Below are 19549 nucleotides of genomic sequence, written 5' to 3'. Positions count from 1 at the left end.
GGAGACTCTCAGAAGTGCTGTAGCCTGCTTGAGACATGCAGAACTTTGTCCCCAACCTTGAGGACTTCCAGGCTAGCTTCAAGCATTGTGTGTGCTGGCCAGACAACAATGAACCCTTTGAGCACATTTTGGGTCAGAGTACTGTTTTCTTGGAGGGGGGAAGGGAAGGGGGGGCTGGTGCTTTGGTCTTGTATCAGCAGCTGTCTGTGGTGAACCCCAGATGCCTTCTGTGGATGGCAGAGTTGGCTGCGGCTCCTCTGTGCAGGCTGGTTCCCAAGGGACTGAGGTCTCCCACAGCAGCGGGTCTTCTGTAGAGCCATTGCTCTGCAAGGCTTGAGGCTTCTCTGTCCTAGCTCTGCAGTTTTGAGGAGAGCTTTTAAAATAACGTGGGAGTCCGTGAAATTATCCTGTTGCATCGTGTCAGCTGTTGACACAGCAACATGACAGTATGTCATCACTTATTTCCTGCTTGAGGGATCGTAAAGCCTTCTTGAATGATTTGGGCCCATCTGCTTTCCAAAAGCTAAGCTTTATTGTATCCCTCTCCTCCTCACTGTCTTCCTCTTCTAGACTTGGTCTCTGATGCCTTCCCTTAACCTCATTCATGAGCTCTCTGGGTGGAGGGCTTCTTAAAGCCTCCAGTTGACTTGGGCATGAGAGAAGCACTGGCCAGCTGGCATAGAGGGCCCAGCTCTGAGCTGGGTCTTTGGACCACTGTCATCAGATACATAAGTAACAACCTTTCCATCAGAGGGCTGATAAAGAGGACTATTCTTCTGTGTAATTAATGGGCATGTAAGTCTGACCTCTTTCCCTGCATAGCCTAGGACTAGAAGTGCTTGCAAGCCAGCTGGACACAAGAGAAAAGTGCATGATATGGCACAGGAGTGAGATACAGGAGTTGCCTTGCAGCCCTGGTTTGATGTATCCAGGCACAGTGGGCAGCCCTCAGCCCATGCCTGAAGGACAGTTTGAATCTCGAACTGCAGTGAGAAGCCCACCCCGTCCTGCCCGTGCACCCAGCGAAACCAAGGTGCGCAGGCTATTGAGAAGCTCAGCTAGGGCTCTGGCCCTTCATGGTGCTTCACTCAAAGCATCTCTGTTTTTTCCAGAGGAGTCAAAAGCTGCTGCTGCTGCTGTTGTTGGGCTGTTGTAAAATCCAGCCTGGGGCTGCTGGAAAATCAGAGGTCACTATTATCCCTCCTGATTCCTCACAAGACAGTGCTTTTGCTGCTGCCAGCGCCCCTTAAATCTGAGCTTTTTCACCTTGCCAGTGCAAGGACAGGTCTGTGTGCAACTGGGAATCAGACATACGGACGGTCTCATGCTAAACCCATTGGAGAGCTGCTGAAGGAGCTTGGCTCAGGTCTTGTGTCAAGTAAGATGAGGGAGGGAAATGTCTCCAGCTTGTTTGTGGTCTGGCAGCCAGAAAGCTTTGCGCTGCTGTCACTGGAAACCAGTTTCTTTTATATTTGCATCATTCCTGGGATGTTTCTGCTGTGTGCGCCTGTGCCGCAGCCTGGCAGCATGAGCGGAGCACGCTCAGCCAGACCTCGAGGGCTTGCGGGTACGGCCCTGGGCCCCGAAACAGGCTCTGGGCTGAGCCCTGCTGTGCCATGCTTTGCTGGCTTTGCAGTGCAACCGAGAGACCTGCACCCTGTTCCCCGCTGCGTGGGCTTGCGGCGCGGCTTCAGCTCGGTGAGCCGTGCTTCCCCACGCAGGGAGAGGCTCAAGAGCATCCTGTGCCAGGGAAGTGCTCCCGAAGAGCAAGAGGGGAGGGATGCTGTCATCATAGGAGGCATCTGTAAATAATAACCCAGAGGGCTGACTGCAATACTGGTGCTAGCTATGCAAGTCTGTCCATGCCTCCGTTTGCCAACCGAGTCACCATTTAGGCTGTGCGGAATTTATTCCGTGGCCCAGATTTATTTTGGATGGAAAGCTGTGTGTTTCCAGTGAAGTTACACCTGCGGTGATTTATGTTTTGAATTAGCCTCAGCAGCAACCAAAACACATGTGTCAGAAGTTCTTCATATTTGTACTTTTTAAAGCTTTTTTTTTTTTTTTTAATTTTAGAAGTATGCTCTGCTTTTTTAACAGTAGTCTGGGCTGGGAGCAGATGAATGTTTCTCCAACAGCTTCTTGAAATGAACAGCTGTTGTGTACTAAATCAAACAGAAGGACTTTATGGAAGTAAGTCCAAAGTGATTCTTTTTAAAAACAAAACCAAAATTAAATGCAATAGGTGCACGTGCCAGGAAGATAAGTGAGTAAATGAGACAATAGACTTGTGACTTGGTCTCCCCTCTCATATTTAATCCATTAATAGCTGTCTGTAAATTTATGTTTAGAACAGAAATGCTGGGAAGTGGTGCAGCTCCTGTGCTCTGCAGCACAGGATGCTCTGAGGTGCTGTTAGCAGTGAGCGGTGGTGTGCGAGGCCTGGGAAGCCCACTGTCCGCTGCATGGTCTGTGGTGTGTGTTGCCTGCTGTGACCAGAACATAGGTTTAGGTTTTTTGGGAGGCCAGAGCTACTGGTTAGGCTCTAGGTTTCGCACATTACTCAGGCTGAGCAAGCATGCTTTGGATCTTATGAGAGATGAGACACAAAGTTACAGATGATTTCCTAAGTGATGTCTTTTTAAAGTTAATATGGGAATAACCCCTGAGCTGTTTCTAAGGGCTGCTCTACTGTACTCTTTGGACTGAGATGCAGATCCTTCTCACTAGTTGTGATGGGATTTCTCAGGACTTATGGTTTCCACTCAGGCATTTGGGGTGAGTCCCACAGGGTGCCATTGCATCCTGGCTACCTCGCTGCCTTCTGTGGCTTCTGTTTCAGTCTCTGCCCCTCTCAGTTGTGCCCCTGGGTCATCTTTAAGCAAGTTAAAGGACCTTTGTGAACCAGATGATGATTAGGATCATTACCAATAAGTTTTATTAATATAGTTAGCCATATTTTCTTTTAAAAATCCCTGCACTGACATGTCTATTTCTTTAAGCATTCTCTTCTCCCTGCTAGGGAAAACCCAGACTTGCTACCAGACAGCAAGAGGGCGACTGGTACGGTTCTGCTGCTCCAGGCCAGGGAAAAGTTAGCAGCATGAAGTCTGCTAGACGACAGAGTTCCTCTGCCTTCATTCACATCATGTGCTGTCATTGGAGCTGCTTGCAGGTTTTACTTTCTAAAAAAAACAAAAGTCTTTTTTGAGGGTTACTGGGTTTGCAAATTGGGTTTTCAACAAAATGGAAACATTTGCAGAAAGCAAGGGTGAATCAACATCTGGCAATTTCCTTAGCCACCAGATTTTTTTTTTCTTTCTTGTGGATAAATGCAAAAAAGAATTTAAGCGAAGTCTTTGTGCACATAAAACCCTCACTGTCCAAGCATGATTGATTAGGGACACTTGCTATTTTCCTAATTCCCTTACTCTCCGCCTTTTCCGTCTTAGCTATTTCCACTGGAGATGAAACGGTTCTTTGCGAAGGGGCAGGAGACACCCACCCACATTGGAGGCTGCTCGGACAGATGGGCTGCTGTTTCCCGTGGATTGCAGAGGGAGCGGGAACCCACCCCTCCCTGGCCGCAGCTCAGGACAGCAAAGCCGTAGTGAGCCTGACCCTATTTGACTTCTCCTTTCTAGATCTCAGTCTCTATAAACAGCCTTTTATGGTATTTGCCTTTCAAAGAGGAACCAGGGTGTGGATGGGAACAGTGACAAAGAGCCACTTGTAAGGATTGAGTGAGCTCTTACAGGAGACCGGTGCATAATTTTAAGATCAACAGAAAAATCTTGCAATGTCTTAAGCCCTGAAACGTCATCCGAGGTATGTAAATGCTGTCATTCAGCCTCCCAGCAGCCAGGGCCAGAAGGTTCGTGCTCCTGTTTAACAGGGAAACTGAGTCATGGAGATGCTTAGTGACTGGTAGAGGAATTCCCAGTAAGTCAGAACCAGAGCCAGGAATTAAAAGCACAAACCCAGACTCCCTTCCGAAGTGCTTGGAAAACACTGGCTTCTGGCAGGAGCATGACTTCATCCGTGTCCTCAGCGAGGGCAGACAGCTTCTCATTTTCTGCATACTAGAAAACGGTTTTGCCCCAGACGACGGGTAGCGTCTCTCAGCCTGCCAGGGTGACGTCAGTGGTGGGGCTGCAGCTGGCAGCCGGGATGCAGAACGTGTCGGCGCTGTGAGCAGTAACAGCCTGTGCTCGGGGGGGATCCCTGCCAGCATCCCCGCGAGAGACACCACCGCCTGTGTACACTGCTGCGCGATATTCCTGTCCGGCTCCCCGCAGGCTCTGGGCTGCTGTTCATCCCGCAATTGCTGGCGGGGCTCCCTCTCCGGAGGGCTGCCATCCTTCACTGGAGCCGCACCAAGCAGCTGCTTTCCCCGTCTCAGGCAGGCAGAGCAAAGCAAGCAGTGATGGAATAAACACCTGCGTTGTGCCTACAAGTGACACATGCACCCTTTAGGATGTTGCTTCCTGGTGCTAGTGAGAGCTGAGAAACTGAGGAGCCAGCACTTGGATAGGAGACCAGTGAAGATCATCCACCACCGCAGATGCTTTTGAGCCCCTGATGCGAAGAAGGTTGTGGAGGAGTGTGTCTCTACAGCGTTTCCAGTGAGTAGGGCCATGAGGGTGTCAGAAGTTGCAGCTGAACACTATGTGTTTAAGTTTGTCCAGGTTGTGGCTGGCGTCCAGCCTGGTATCCATATCTGCCCCCAGTACAGGAATCTGTGCAGACCAAGTGTTTATCTGCTCAGAGGTAGATATCAGTATATTTTGTCTCTGTGTTTGTTCCAGTGGTGAACACAAGTCTCCTCTCTGAAGTCCTGTTCTGCAAGCAGCTGTTGCAGATGTCCCTGTGCCTGAGCAGCAGCCCGTGTGGGACACGGTGTCGGGGCTCAGCAGCCTCCCTGCCCAAGGACTGAGCTCTTCCCCACCGCAAAGCAGGGCGCTCCCCAAAGTGCCGTCTGCCAGCCTGAAATGGGAAGGCCCACGTTGCTGAAGGTCCACAGAAGTTGCTACAAGCATGGCAAAGCTGGAGGGTCTGGACCTTATATATATCAGGGGTAAGCGGTGCTCTGCCCAAGCACCCTGAGCCTGCAGCGCTTCCCTGGTGTTCTGGGTCTGCAGGGAAAGTCCAGGCAGGCATGCCAAGGAAACACAGGCACAGGCTTGCAATCTCCAAGCCATGTGCATTATGTCCTGTGGGTCATAAATAAACTGCATCACTGGCAATGTGTTTGTGAGAGAGGCCAGGGAGGATGGTGGTACAGAAAAACTCAGCTGTTTCATTCAAGCCATTTGGTGTTTCCAGTTTGGTCCTTGGTCACCAACGCTGGAGCGATCAATGGCAAGTGCTGGCTCTGATGCTCTGGCTTCTCTTCTGGATTATACCAGTCCCCAGGAGTCCAGTCCATGGACTGCTCTTGCCCAGGGTAATAGGTCTGTGTCTTATTTCCAGCTTTTGGCTGCAAGGAATAATAAAGATGAAGGTAGGAGAGCAACCCAGAGTCAGAAATGTGGGATGTGCTGTTGATCAGCCCTTTGCAAAGGGCACATCTCTGGGTTGCTCTCAAGGAGAGACACGTGCCCACTTCCTCCTGGGTCACCCCTTTGGCAACACGTGCACTGGCCAAACTGGGAGCTGACACATTCTACCTGTGCCGTTCCACCAACTCTTGCGAAGGGAAAACTGCAGCACTGGGAGGGCCCACAGCTCTGCTCTGCCTTTCTGTAGGCTCTTTCCCAAGCCAGGATAATAGGATTAGTGAGACTGCCTGGAAACTTTGTTCAGAAGAAGCACAACTCCTTAGCACAAGTCTTCCTTGCCTTTCTTCCTCAAGCAGGTTTGCTGTAGGTGGCTGCTGCTCAGCCTCCCACTGGGATGGGTGGCAGCTCTTGGGCTGCTCACAGGGTAAAACCAATGCCACTGCTGGAGCAGATCTTGCGATTTGGTGCTACGGACATTATCACTCCATTACTGTGCATTCGTAGGGGGTTTTTATACACTAACCATCAGTTTGATTTGATGGTGATATTCTGAGCTCTGTTACAAGCAGGCAATTGTAACTCAACATCCCGGCTGGCCCCGTGGCACAAAGGAGGGATTTGAAAGTGCTGCTCTGTGTGCAGTGCATTTGGCAAAGGGTCCTTCATCCCACCGCTGGATTGAATGTCGTGATAAAGAAACGGAGCTGAGGGGGCTTGTTTCACTCCTTGGAGGAATGGCGTTAGGAGCTGGCGACCCCAGGATCTGGTTCTGATTTGCCGCAAGACATCAGACTCCTCACCTGCAAGCTGGGGAAAATGATACCTCTTTGCAGGGGCCTCGCAGGGCTCAGCTGAGATTAACAAGGGAGGGAGGGGAGATGAAATACCTGTGACATTTTATTGCTATTATTAATGATGTAGAGTGAAGCCAGGGCATCTCTGTGAATAATCACTGGAGTTTGCCTTTTGAGATTTGACTGCATTTTTTCCCCTCCCCTACCCTCTACTAATCAGAGCAAAGTTTGACTTTGTAGGAGGAGGGCTCAGAAACCAACATTTCTCAGTGTCTGAAGAAAAAGCGGAGCGTTTCCTGATGTAATTAGGTCCAGGCTCTCAGGAAATGAAGGCCGTCTAGTTGATAAGTGTTTAGTAATGATTACCAAGCTATGGCTGGGGAAAGCGAGCAAAGTGTTTTCATTTCAGAAGCGGCAAATCCAGCTGAGACTTGTGGTGTGTGTCATGTATGGAGGCAATTGTCCAAGTGGGATGTGGCCTCGCTCACTCAAGCATGAGCCAAATTCGCCCTGGTATAACTCCACAGGAGACGCTGGAGCTGCACCAAGAGCCTGAGCAGCAGTGGATGCTGTCTGTAACATGCCCCTGGGCTGAGTGTTGGAGGTGTCATTCTGAAGACTGGTGTTACTCTTCTCTCAAAGCCAGTAATTCCTCTCTCAAATTAGTAACAGTGCTCATCAAAGTTTGGGGAGCTGGAGTAGGGTAAGAGTCACATTTGCAAGGGTAGAATTACATCCTCTCCAAATGAAATACATGTTTCTTCAGTAGTGCTGGGTAAACTGAAGGTGGAAGTGCATGAAGGTGGGTTCTTCAGTGTGCTTTTGTTCCATGTGTCAACCTCAGCTGCAGCAGCCAGAAGCTCTTAAGAAAGAGGACCTATCCTCCAGAGTTTGCAGAGTCAGATTTTGCTGAGAACACGTCCGGCAGTTGCTATGCTGTGAAATCAACACAGTCCATCTCATGTCAGCATACTCACCCTACCCACCAAGAGAGCACCCTTGAGACCTGATGTGCTCTTAGTGTCCTGGATGAGATGGTGGGTTGCGGCCTCCCTCCCCTGCCCTGTTTCATCTGCCTTCTTTCAGAAGATGCATTTTTGTGGGAAAACCCATTACTGTTATGCTCAGATGGTTTGGAGTTTTAGTGTTACAAATGTTGGAGGAACCTGAGGAAGTCTGCAGTGCTGCTGCAATGGCTCTTGCCTTCCAGGTGTGTAAATGTGTGTGCAGGTGCATTTTGCAGTAACCCCCACATCTTCTGAAAACTGTAACATAGCCTAGTGGTAGGTCTTTCTCAGCCACACATCTACTCTGGTGAAAATAATACACTGATGTCTTAAAAATCTCCCAAATCCCTTATTTATTGCAGTTTGTATAAATGTGTTCCAGAAAGGATTACACAGCTCCCCAGAGGATAGGTCCATCAGCGGCTTTTAAGCACAGTGGTCCAGAAGCAAATCCCGATTCAGGAAGCCTGTAAGCTGCTGCTTTTGCTGACGATACCCTGTGTGCAAGGGTCACTGTGTACCTGCCATGTCCTTACGCTCTGCCCACAAGTGTCTACCCCTGGCCACTGCTGGAGTAAGGTTCCTGGGATACATGAACCTTTGGCCTGGACTAGCTTGGCAGTGCATAAAGGTAGTGCCCCTTGTAAGACCCGTCCTTTGCTTTCCAGACCAACTGAGATTATATTGCAGAACTATGGATATTTTTTTCACTTCCCTCTCTTTCTCTACAGGAATTGCTTCCTTGCAGAAAGTAAATGCAGTGCCTCAATGCTGGCCCAGTAGTGGTGAATCTATCAGATCAGCATACAAGTTTCTTTTCAAAGATGGCAGTTTTCTCCAAAGTCACCTAAGGCATAAACTCAGTTCGCTTCCCCTTGGCATCAGTCATTTCCCCTCATAGTCAACAGAGCCCACCCCTGATTTGTAGATCTTCTTTAGTCTTTGCAACATGCTTGTTGAATTGAAATGGTGATCTGATGATTTATTTAATCAAATCTGCAGTGCCCTAATGTCCATCACCATCACGATGGTTTCCAAGCATTCAGCAGTTGCAAGTCATGATTCGTTGAGCCCTGGAAAAGATATTCCAGAAACATTGTGTCTGGAAAAAGCATGGTAATTAAAAACATTTCCTTGAAGACTGTCAGGGATTTTGTGTGAGGGGACGATGCATAAATATTCTATGAGTCTGTTTTCTCCTTGGGATTTAAGGTTTGTTTGCTTCTCCCTTTGCTGTCCCATCGTGGCTCAGGGCAGAGGGAGATAACAACCTCTTTCTCAGATAGCATGGTCCTGTTTGCAGTCCACCCTCAGGGCTATGGACTCTGCTTTTCAAACAAACGCTCTGGTGTTAATAAAATAAACCGACCATAATCACTGTTAGGGTCAGTCGGTACCTTCTGTAGGAGATGACCTTTTTATTGCTCAGGGAAAAGGTAGGGAGAGGCAGTCTTCAGGCTTGGGACAGGGTTTAGATAAGCCATTTGACAAAACTCTTATTTATATCAGAAAAGGGCTGCAAAAAAGGAGTGTCATTTTATTACCAGATCAGTGTGGCTTCCTGGCTCTGGGATGGTCGTGAGTAATCAGCACGTCCTCTCAGAAAGGCGTTTTCTAGGGGCACAGAGTCACTGTTTGGATGATGTTGAGTAACAGCAGACAAACATACGCATTTTCACAGGAAACTTTGGCTCCCGGAGGGCATTCAACAGCTCATCATGTCTGACTCTTTTAAAAGGTGCTGAGCCATTGCTAAGCCCTGGAAAGGGAGGAAAGTTTCTGCTGTAAGAATTTTTCTCTGTGCCTTGGATTTTTCTGTTGTGTTTTTCTTAAGTGTTTTAGTAATTATTTCTATAGCGATATCAATGTGGAGACAGCTTGGTTAGGAGTCTGCCCTAGTGCCTGATGTTATCAACCAGTGCAGCTGGACTAGCTGCGATGTCTAGGGAGGCAGGATGCTAGAGAAAATTCACATCTAAACTGTAAAGCTGCTGCTTGATGGGTCTCAGAGAGGGAAGATACATAAAAGCAGGAAAAGCACAGAATCTGGAAAACAGAAAATATGTGACAGGTCTGCTAATTTTGGGTCCAGTCTCCAACTTGCATTACTGCATTCTTGCAACACATGCCAGAGAAATGCCATAGATCCTTTCCAGGCAGAAGTACCAATGTCCAGAAGTTTGCCAGAAAAAGCTGCTTTGCCTTACTCTTGTAAGCACATGGATGGCATCAGCCTGTTACGCGCAGCCCCCAGGTTATTCACCATCGCTTGTGTAGTATTTGTTAATCAATTCAGTCACATGAGTATAACTCTCATCCCCTCACTGGGAGAGGATGTTGTGTGTTGCCATTGTTTTAATGAAATCCTTTACTGATGGGAAGTCTTTTGATAGAGACGTGCTGCAGCGTGCTTTGGCCTTCATCCTCCTTAGAATAAAAACTATTAAGTTTGTTTCTGTGCCGATGACTCTGTGTTGTGGATTATACTTTGTGTCAGGATCTTAGACACTGTAAGACTGTGTGCAAAAGCATCATGCAGTGATCCTCTCCCAAGCATCCCCCATTCCATCTGTGTCACCACTTCAGTTCTTTCATCACAGTTGAGTTTGCTTTGTTTCTGGCCCAAATCAAATGCCTTTGGGTTCCTGAGGTTGGAAGATTTTGTGGAAACGTAGGATATTGCTATGTTCCCATGGCATCTCTGCTGCTGGAGGGAGTGCCCTGTCTGCTTCCTCCTGTGACTCATGCTTACATGATGCACCCCCCAGTCCTTTTAACTGCCTGCCAAGTTTGTTTTGTTCTGTTTTTCCCCTAAAAGCATGTGATCAGTTTTAGCTTTAATCAGATGGAAGCATTCCTGCCTTGACCTTCCTCCCCTCATGGGCAAAGGACTCCCTTGCTCCTTGCCGGTGGAGTTAGCAAGATTCACCTCTCTCCTCCCAGGTATTTCCAGGACTCTCTGCAGGGGACCACCTGCCTCTCTGTCTGTTATCAGTCAATATATCAGATGAAAGCTCATTATTTGTCTAACAGGCTGTGGCCCACGGGACTCTTGCTGGTGGTCTGTGAGGAGGGGAGGGTCACGTACTGCTTGTTTCCGGCTGCTCAACTTCATTCGCTTAAAATGCACAGGCTAATCTTTGACTGACACTTCCCCAGGTGTGCAACAACTGGGGCTGCCACAGGGATGCTGTAACAACCGGAGGAAAGACATGCATGAGAAAACCTTCACTCTGGAAAGCCTGGCTGGCTTTATACCCCCCACCTTCTAGTATCTAGCACTGCTTGTTGCCATTAGCCTGTAAGTGTATTGCTTCTCCCATGCTATTCACCTCCAAGGGCCGCTGGCTCATCTCTAATTACCTGACTGAGGAAAACTCTGGGGTGTAGGAGCCTCATGGGTAACCATCTGCACAGATTCCTGAGGGCTGAATACATCACACCTCTTCCAAGGAAAATTATAAGGGAAGCTCTTACATAGCCTTCAAATTATGCTAGCATCCTTAAAAATAGAGAAGGAGCCCAATTCTAGCCAGACACAGCTTTTGGAAGAGCTGCTCAGAGACTTCCCGTGGTCCAGGGTGCAGGATGTTTTGCACCACTGACTGCGGTGTGGCCATCATGTGTTTGCAGCTGGAGGGAGGGGGCCAGCTATCTGCTGATAGAAGGGACTTTTTTTTTGTACGGAGTAGCGTGCCGAAATCCATGTACTGCCAGCTCCTGTCTGTGATCTCAGCTGTTGTGTCCTGCCACAGAGGGAAGAATCCCATCTACAAGGGTTTCTTGCCCAAGCTTTAAAAACCCATTTCTAGGCGTTTTGGTTTTTGCCAGGAGAGCCCACGCTGCATATTCTAGGAATTTTTCCTTGTTGAAAATACTGTTTCCCACACAACTTAGCTGTCATCAGAGCATGTTAGACAGAACTGAGTGTTTACACAGGACAAAATCTGGCTCAGGGTGTTTTTCACAATCAGTCAGATTGAACATTCAGTAAACCCCACTGCTTGCTCTGCAGATGAATCCTGTGATGCCTCAGTGTGTTTAGATTTATGTGGGAAGGGTCCTTTCCTGCTGGGAAGTGGTTTTCCAGGTCCCTTGCTGTGAGTAATGCCCTGCTCCTTGTGCAGTATTTGCTACACCTTGTGTGCACTGAAGTATATAATGCACAGCCAGAAACGTGTGAAAATCTGCATCCTTACTTGCTTGGGAACAGTTTAAGAGGAGCATATCAGAGAGGGAAAGAAAGAAGTGTCTCAGTCTAATTTGCTTTCTTGATGCAAAATGGCCTTTTCAGGTGGGGGATGGAGTCAGCCTGCTCGGCACATACACGTGTACACTTAAGTAAAATACTGCCAGCATGGCCCAAGTGAGAGATTCATTAGGAATCTGATTTCTCTCTTGGTTATTTGAAAGAATTTGTTCCATGAAGAATCTTGAAGTGGTTTGTTCAGTTTAGTTTTAAATTTCCAAGTATCTGCCACTTTCTGGAGACTGATTCAACGTCTAGTCAGCTATTTTGACCATGTACCTACCAATCCGCATATGTTTGTGTACTGAAAAATTGCTTGTTGGAATAACAAAAAAAACCCAAATCCTTTCTAAGTTTCCTTTCTCATGAGAAGTTTTCCCTGTGCCAGTTCTCCAAATTTCTTCTGTTTTGGATTTGGGTCTACTAGAGTGACTGGTGAGCAGCAGCACACAGCGAGGCATGCTGGGGTGGTCTTAGAGGAACCATCCAAAGCACACTGGAAGTTGTCTGCATTTTGAAAATGGAGAAGACCTCTGAAAAGATGCATGTGGAGCCTTCAGGAAGGCATCACTACCGCTCCCCGTCACAGTATTAGCAAGGAGGGGGGACCAACCCTATTTATCTTGAGTTGGAAGACAAGGAACTGGTAAACTCTTTGGAGAGCAGGGGATGGTATGTTAATGAACTAAAAGGTTTCACATCTTCGTCACCTGGTACCTGTTCCCTACACTTGGCTAAAGCCCTTTGCTGCCATATGCGTACCTTGCTCTCTGATATAGTGTTTCTGAGGGGTCAGTGGGTGCCAATGTGGGTTGCAGACAGCTCCAGCATCTTTCTGTGAATGTGTGATCCCATCAGCAGAGGGAAAATTTCCTGATTAACTTCTCTGGAGAATTTCTTCCTTCTATATTTGCAATAATAAAATAGTTGAGATGAGGTCACATGCTATTTATAGCCATCTCACTGCCACTTGCTTCTACTAGCCCAGTCAGTAAGCTCTGCGCAGACATGATGAGATTAATCCTTCATGACACTGAACCTTTTATTTCCCTTGTTATCTGTGCTTACTGACTCCAGAGCCTCCCTCCTCTGCAGAGCCCAGTGCACTAAGCCTTTGATACAACACAGCAGCAGCGGAGCTATGGAAAAGTTTAAAAAACCAGTATCTGTCAGGAAACCAGGAGTTGTCTGAAGATTTGAGACTTTGGTTTCTAGGTCAGCTGAATGGTTTGAAATTTTTTCTCACAAGCTCCATGCCAGGCTCATGCACTCAGCAATTAATGGAGGTTATGTGCAGGTGGGTCCAGTCTTGGCATGGCAAGAAATGCTGGAGTTTTGAGGGATCTGACACATTTTCCAATGTATAAGCCTTACTTCTCTTCCCCTCCCAAAAAAGAAGTTTTAATTCAAATTATGTCTTAGGTGCTGAAGATAGATACCTTAATATAGAAACAGTTTGGATTACGACAGTCACAGAGAATGCATGACAGTTGCCAATACCTGATAATACGTTCAATGAAATGGGAACTCATCATCAGTAATAGTCTGAGGTCTTGGTTATATCATGCCCTGTGACCCCTTGTCTCAGGCAGTCAGAATCAATATTGCTTTGGCTACATTCTCTCTAAAATCCTCTGACTTTTGGACCTCTTTTATTCTTGTTTTTGCCATGAAAACTGCAGGGTGAGCTGGGAGCACCTGAGCAGCTGTAGATGTTCTGGCTACAGCTGCTCCCCCCATAAACGGCACTATGTCAGTATTCAACATAAGCAAAGCGGCGATGGTACGGTGCACCATGCCCCTGCCTGGGAGAGCAGACTGTAAACCTGCGCAATGCTCGTCTCACAGACCTGGCACGATGCCTGTTCCACTTCTTTATCCCCACTGCCAAGCACCAGAGTGCAAACTTGAAGGACTGCAAGTTTAGGGTCATTGTAGCTAAAACCACGGTGCTGTTGTGTGGTGTATCCCCTAGTGAAGGGGCTAGGGGTTCATGCAAGCTAGCTGAGCATCTTGGCACAAGAGAGACTTTGGTAAGAATTCATTCTTCGGCAAATAGTGCGGGCAAGTGTGAATTCAGAGCACGTGCCTGCACGTGGAGCTGAGCCAGTCTGAGCTGTTTTCGGGTGGGCATTAGCGGTGAGGTGATCCCTCTGTTTTTCTCTTTGAGGGATGCAGCAGCCGAAGTGGTGATAAAATCAAACAGCAAGTTAGATGTATTCCAACAAGACAGTTTACTTCCTAACCATGGCAGGTTGGTGACAGTTGCCCTACAGGTACAAATTAGATTGCTTGACACAGAGTTTACTGGCTGATACATAGTTTGACAGGTACAAGAATGACAATGAACTACTAAGGGACTGTTAACATTTTATTATGTGTTTCACCATGCAGCCCATGAAAGCTCCATAAAGGATTTTCTCAACTGCCTCCCTAATCCAAGCCACTACTGCAGGTTGGAAGTCGCAGTCCCATTGAAGTCGAGGCGAGCACTGTCCCAGATGGGAAGGAAACTGAGCATTTGCAATTTGCTGGAATTCTTTAATCTGAGGTTTTTCTGCTTAAAACAATTTTCCTGTTTTTCTGTGCAATGAAACACTCCTAACATTTGAATGAGGAAAAAATAACTTTTCAGCATCAAAACCCAGAAGCACTTAAATGTTGTGTTTTCCCCTTCTTGGCTCTAGCCTTTGGCATGGTAAGATCAAAATGGGCAGGGTGTTCCCGGGGCTCTCTCAGTGCTGTTTTTCTGTTTTCGTGTGTCCTCTGGCTGAAATACACAGGGTTTGGTGCAAAGCTGCAGCGACAGTCCAGCGATCTCATTCCCGTGGGGTGAACAAGCAGACCTTAGAGCATATACTAAGGCTGTGCTTCTACAGTTGTCATTTTTTCCTTGCTGATTTTCATTCAGTGATGGTTGTACAAAGATCAGAATCCCTTTGTGTTACATGCTTGCATATGCTTATGGTCCCTGAGCTGCTTGCCATGTAAACAAACAAAATTATTACCCTGTGGGAGAAACGCTATTATTTTTATTGTTATTCGTTTAAAACAATGGAAAAACAGGCACAAAGAAAACAAAATGTTTTTTTCCAATGGCTGCACAGTGAGATTGTGACAGGGCCAGGAACTGAGTCCAGGTGTCTTGAGTCCCAGTCCAGACCTTTAAACACCAAAATATCCTGCTCCTTGCGAATTCAGAGTGTTTTGGCAAAAGTTTCCCCAGAGTGTTTCATGATTAATGTCAGTGCTAGTCTCTGAATGTGTCTTACTAGTTAGGAATTTGCTTTTATATACAAGCATCCACTTAAAACTCCCCAAAACTTAGCAGCTGTTGGCTTCTTTGTGTTACTTACGTTACTTGAATGTTTCTAAGGCAAATATGGGACTTGATAAATTGAAAACTGTTGAGTTGAAATGTTCTGCTTTGAGTGCAGTTAGCAAAATCCAAAGGTCATCTCTGCTGTGAAGAGCCAGCAGGACTAGACACAGTATGAGCCTTGTTTCAAGGATGGAAAAAGGATTTTCTGTTGTGTCTAGAAATCAGAGTCTTCCTATCTCGCAGGGGTGGATTTTATCCAGGAAGAACTAAGCCCATCCTAGGGTCTGTGACAGTTTTTGACAGCTTTCTGAAAAGGATCTAGAACCAAAGGAAAAAAGAACATCCCACAACAGACTATTGCAGCTTGCGTCTTGAGGAACCAGTTCCATGGCTGAGATGCATTTGGTCCCTTTTAAGTCTGCACAGGCAAGATGCTGCCTGTGAATAGAAATCTGTGGTGTGGTGTGGAAGAATGGAATTCTCCTGAGTAGCTCAAATAGTGGCTTAATAGCAGTGCTCTGGATCAGGTCAGCAGCTCATGAGTCTCCAACAAACTTCTTGCCCCATCTCGACCTCTCTAATTACCGGCTGCAGTGGCAGTCCCACCTACACTCAGCATGACCTGAAAATTCCTATCGTGAGATGCTCTGGTCACTCCTTTATCCTGTATCAGATGCTGCCCAGCTGCAATGAGCTTTTCCAGAATGGGATTATGTTGAGACGAGCTTTTTCAATATGGGAAGTATGTTTCTGAATAGGAATGTCTTTTTAAAAAAAAATATTTCTATACTGAAGGGGTTTGGGGTTTTTTTGTGCTGTCCTGGATAAAAAATTCTTACAGTCATTTTGCTCACCTGCTGGGAAGCCAAGGGGTTGTGCTGGAGAGTGGTGTCCTTAGGAAAACTCCAGGTGAAGGACTGGAATAGATCTTGTTTTTGCAGTAAAAGCTGGCTTCCCTGCATATGTTGTCAGGACAGAGCTAATCTTGAAAACCTTCTGAAGTTTACACAAGGCAAATTTTTTGCGTTTCTGTGGGCATTGCTTTGGTGTTCAAAGGGCAGATCTGGGGATCAGGCTGAGATGCCGTCTGACCGGAGCTTTCATCTTCCTTTCAGGGGTATTCATGCGTGGTTTTTTGGCCAGCTCTGCCCTGGCCTTTCTGGGAACTGGACAGACAATTTTGGCTGTGCTGGAACAGCAGAGCAGCAGACAGGATTTAGGAGAGCACCCGCCTGGTGTGGGTCCGGCCCTGCGGCAATGGTTGGTCTTTTCCTCCAAAAGCTCTTCAAGTATCCAGGCACCTGCTTCAAAATGTCTTCATGCCCCAACAAGCAACGTGAGAGTGTGTCTGGAACGGCTCGTCTGATATAAAAGTGCCAATTTCACAAACCCCTTGATAGATTTGGGTGTCTGCTCCCATTCAATGTCTCCCTATCAGAACCACGCAGGCATCCCTGACAAGCTCAGCCAGTGATTTCCAACAGCTGTGATGTCTCCACTTGCCACTGTTTGACTCAGGGTAGCCCCCTTGTTTGCTCTGCAGACTGTGTTTGCACTCATCCTAATCTAAACAGCCCAGATGAAAGCGCGGGGCGCTTCTCTGGGGGATTCGCTGTGTGCCAGGAGGCTCAGTGTGTGTCCTGCTGTGCTCCCCATCTTCCCTGCTTCCCACACCTTTAAGCTGGGCTCCCAATCACTATCATCTATCTATCTATCTCCTTTTTTTAATGCAAAAATTGTTTTCAGCAGCTTGCTGCACTTTCTAATTCCACCTTGTTTTGAGGAAAAGCCAAAGGAAACCTGGTACAGTAATTTTTTTAATACTTGCCACTTGGAAACTGTGTTTGAGAGTGGAGATTCAAAGGGCTCTGGCTGCTTCCTCGGCAGCCGAAACACGCTCCGTCCACACCATTAGGGAAGGTTACCTTGCAAAAATAGTGCATGTCTTCACTCTGTAGTTTCCTGAGTCTTGCCAAGCTTTATGTGCGGTAGGAAAGGAGGCACCATTCTGCCAATTAAACAACTGGAGTATTTTATTAACGCTGGCAGACAGCTCCACTTTCCAAATAGGAACAGATTTGCCAAGTGATTTGGTGCGGGCTCGGTGCTTCCAGGGGGACTCTTCTCGTCCAGCTGAGTCGAAGCTGTTGCTCTTGCACCATGCTGGCTATTCCATCTCAGAGCAGTGTTTGGCATAAAAAAAGACTTTTTGCCATACTGTTGCTGCAACTGAGTGACCTGAGCAAATCCTTCACGTTTTTTTCCCTTAGTATTTCACCACAAAGCTTTCATAAGCCGCGCATGCAAAATTGCTGTAGCATATACGTATGCAGGGGCATCCCTCGAGGAGAAGGCCCCATGACTTCACCCAGATGTCAATCCCACTTGGTTCAACAAGAGTTCATGTGTTAACTGGATGTGTATTTTAATTTTAAAGATGGTTGCAAACAATTCTGCAGAGGTAACAAGCAACCTGCTGATGAGGTGGCTGCTCAGACAACTGACAGTTCAGCCACATCTCTGAAGATAATCATATGTCAGAGATGAAACTATTTATTATATGCCTGGCTGGTGGTGAGTGTTTGTATGACCTCTCTGAGCCCCCAAGAAATGCAGGGTACTAGGCAGTTCACAGGGCTCACTGAAAGAGGTTTTTGGTGTTTCTCATGGCTTGGCTGAAAGGCAAGCTATAGTTGATGCTCATTAAGTGCATCCAAGTATTAATCCAGTGTTAAGGAGCCCAAAGGAAGCCGCTGTTGTCTCCCAGAGATGAGCAGGGTTTTGAGGGCAGCCATGGCCTCACCTCACCTCACCTCTCATGGCCTCTCTGCCCTGCCCCAGGTGTAGGATAACAGGGTGTGAAGCTCATGCTTCTCTGCAGGTCTCTTTTTCAGTTCCTGTCATTTTGCCGGTCGGGTTGTCCGGTGGGTAAGTGTGCAGGTTTCTTCAGGTGAGCTGCCATACCATGACAGCAGTGTAGTGTAGACACGCTTGAGCTTGCTGGCTCCAGTGCCTCAGGAGGAGCCTAGCAGCAGGGGCACGGGGCTCAGTGTGGGCTTTGCTATCAAGGAAAACACTTGGACACAGCCTTGCCAGGGGTAGCATTAGCCTGGTCCTGGCTAACAAGCTTGGGTGAGCCTGCTCAGCCTGCAGAGGTATCCCAGGGGCCTGACTCTGCACCTTGCTGGTACTCAGTGGTGTTGGCTTTCTTTCAGGAGCAAGTGCATTAGCCATGGAAGTGACCTCTCTCCTACTAGGTCATGCAGATGTTTCACCTGAACATCTGTCCTGCTCCCTGCACTGCCAGCAGCTGCTGTGGGTGTGTTTAGCACTAGTATTTCTGTTTGTTTAGGAGGCTTTCTTCAGGGTGAAACTAATGTCTTATCTGGGTTCTGAATGTCTAAATCCAAAGTAACTTGATATACCAAGATAAACTCCTCTTTATATCTCTGGCACTATCAGCAGAGTCTGCCTATGCAGAGCTGAGCTTAATAGATGGCCCCAAGTCCCCATTTACAAGCAGAAGCCCTTAGCCTGGACATATCTCAGCCTCCAACGCTTGTAGAGAGAGCAGTATCAGCAGCTGCTTTCCCATCCTCTCTCTGTCTCATATCTCATGAGAGCATGTCTCCATCCAGGGCTGTGCAGGGGGCTGGAGTAGCTGAGGATGTGCAGCTGGAAAAGAGGCTGGACCCCATCACCAGTAGACCATGTTGCAGACAGATTAAGGGACCTGTCTGGCTCTCAGGAACTCCGGCTCTTCCGATTTCCCTTACACTGGGCTTTCCTCTCATTTCAGCTGTTTTCCTTAGCCTCTGCATTCAGGTTTTCCTTGGTTATCCCATCGCTGCCCAGCCCGGTGGTGTCAAAAGGGTGTCAGAGGTATACGTGTCGGGGCGCAGCATAAACTGCTGTGTTCACTGTCCTACATCACCAACTCAGCTGGTCTTTCTTACCTTGTTACAGCTGAACAAGCTGGAGGAGGCAGCAAATGCAGCTCACACCTTCTTCATGGCAAACCCTGAGCACATGGAGATACAGCAGGACATTGAGAACTACAAGACCACAGCAGGGAAGGTCAGCTTGATTGACCGGGAGGCCAAGCAGCACATGGTGAGTCTGAGCTAAAGAGGTGCCCAGGTTCAATGTCAGGCAGTCTGGAGAGAAGAAGTGTAGGAGGCCAAGAGACCATGTCTATGAATGGGGAGGTTCTTGCTGAGGTCTGTATTACAATACAGCAAAACAAGCTCTCCCTTTCAGCGCTTTCCTTTAAGGCAAGCCAGCTCCTGCTTTTTCAAGGCACTCTCTGCTGTTTGCTTGATGGCTACATCCCCAACATGGTCCTTCTTTTCAGGGAACTCTAGGGTAATCGGTGGCTGTGAACACACACCAGCGGGCAGCTTTGATGGATGCCTCCATGGGCACTGACAAACAGATCTTGGCTCGCTTGTGTTTCTTTTGAGCTGGGTTCTCCCACCTGGGCAGGGTACATGCACATGAATAACTGTGCTGGTGAGGGTACAGGGTGGCAGGCAGAAGAGTGTCAGCTCTTTCTACCTCCCCAAAGTGAAAGGCCAACACAAATGCCAGGGCCACCCCCAACTTTCTGATTTCACAAGACACAAGGAAGGAGAAGTGGCCATTTGGTGTAGTTAATGGAGGTTCTAAGACAGATC

The 19549-nt window shown here is 47.6% G+C and overlaps 1 protein-coding gene across 1 annotated transcript in view; it reads left to right on the top strand.

Moving 5' to 3' along the window:
* Nucleotides 1-19549, top strand: part of P3H2 (prolyl 3-hydroxylase 2) — a 74939-nt gene that overhangs the window by 40368 nt on the left and 15022 nt on the right. Inside the window, exon 2 of the mRNA XM_075716555.1 lies at nt 18840-18986. Coding sequence (XP_075572670.1) covers nt 18840-18986 — 147 coding nt within the window. The remainder of the gene's footprint in view (nt 1-18839; nt 18987-19549) is intronic.

This window comes from Pelecanus crispus, chromosome 9, assembly GCF_030463565.1.
Source record: "Pelecanus crispus isolate bPelCri1 chromosome 9, bPelCri1.pri, whole genome shotgun sequence".
Classification (NCBI taxonomy): Eukaryota; Metazoa; Chordata; class Aves; order Pelecaniformes; family Pelecanidae; genus Pelecanus; species Pelecanus crispus.
Note: the sequence above shows the minus strand (reverse complement) of the source record. Positions and strands in the feature narration are given on the sequence as shown.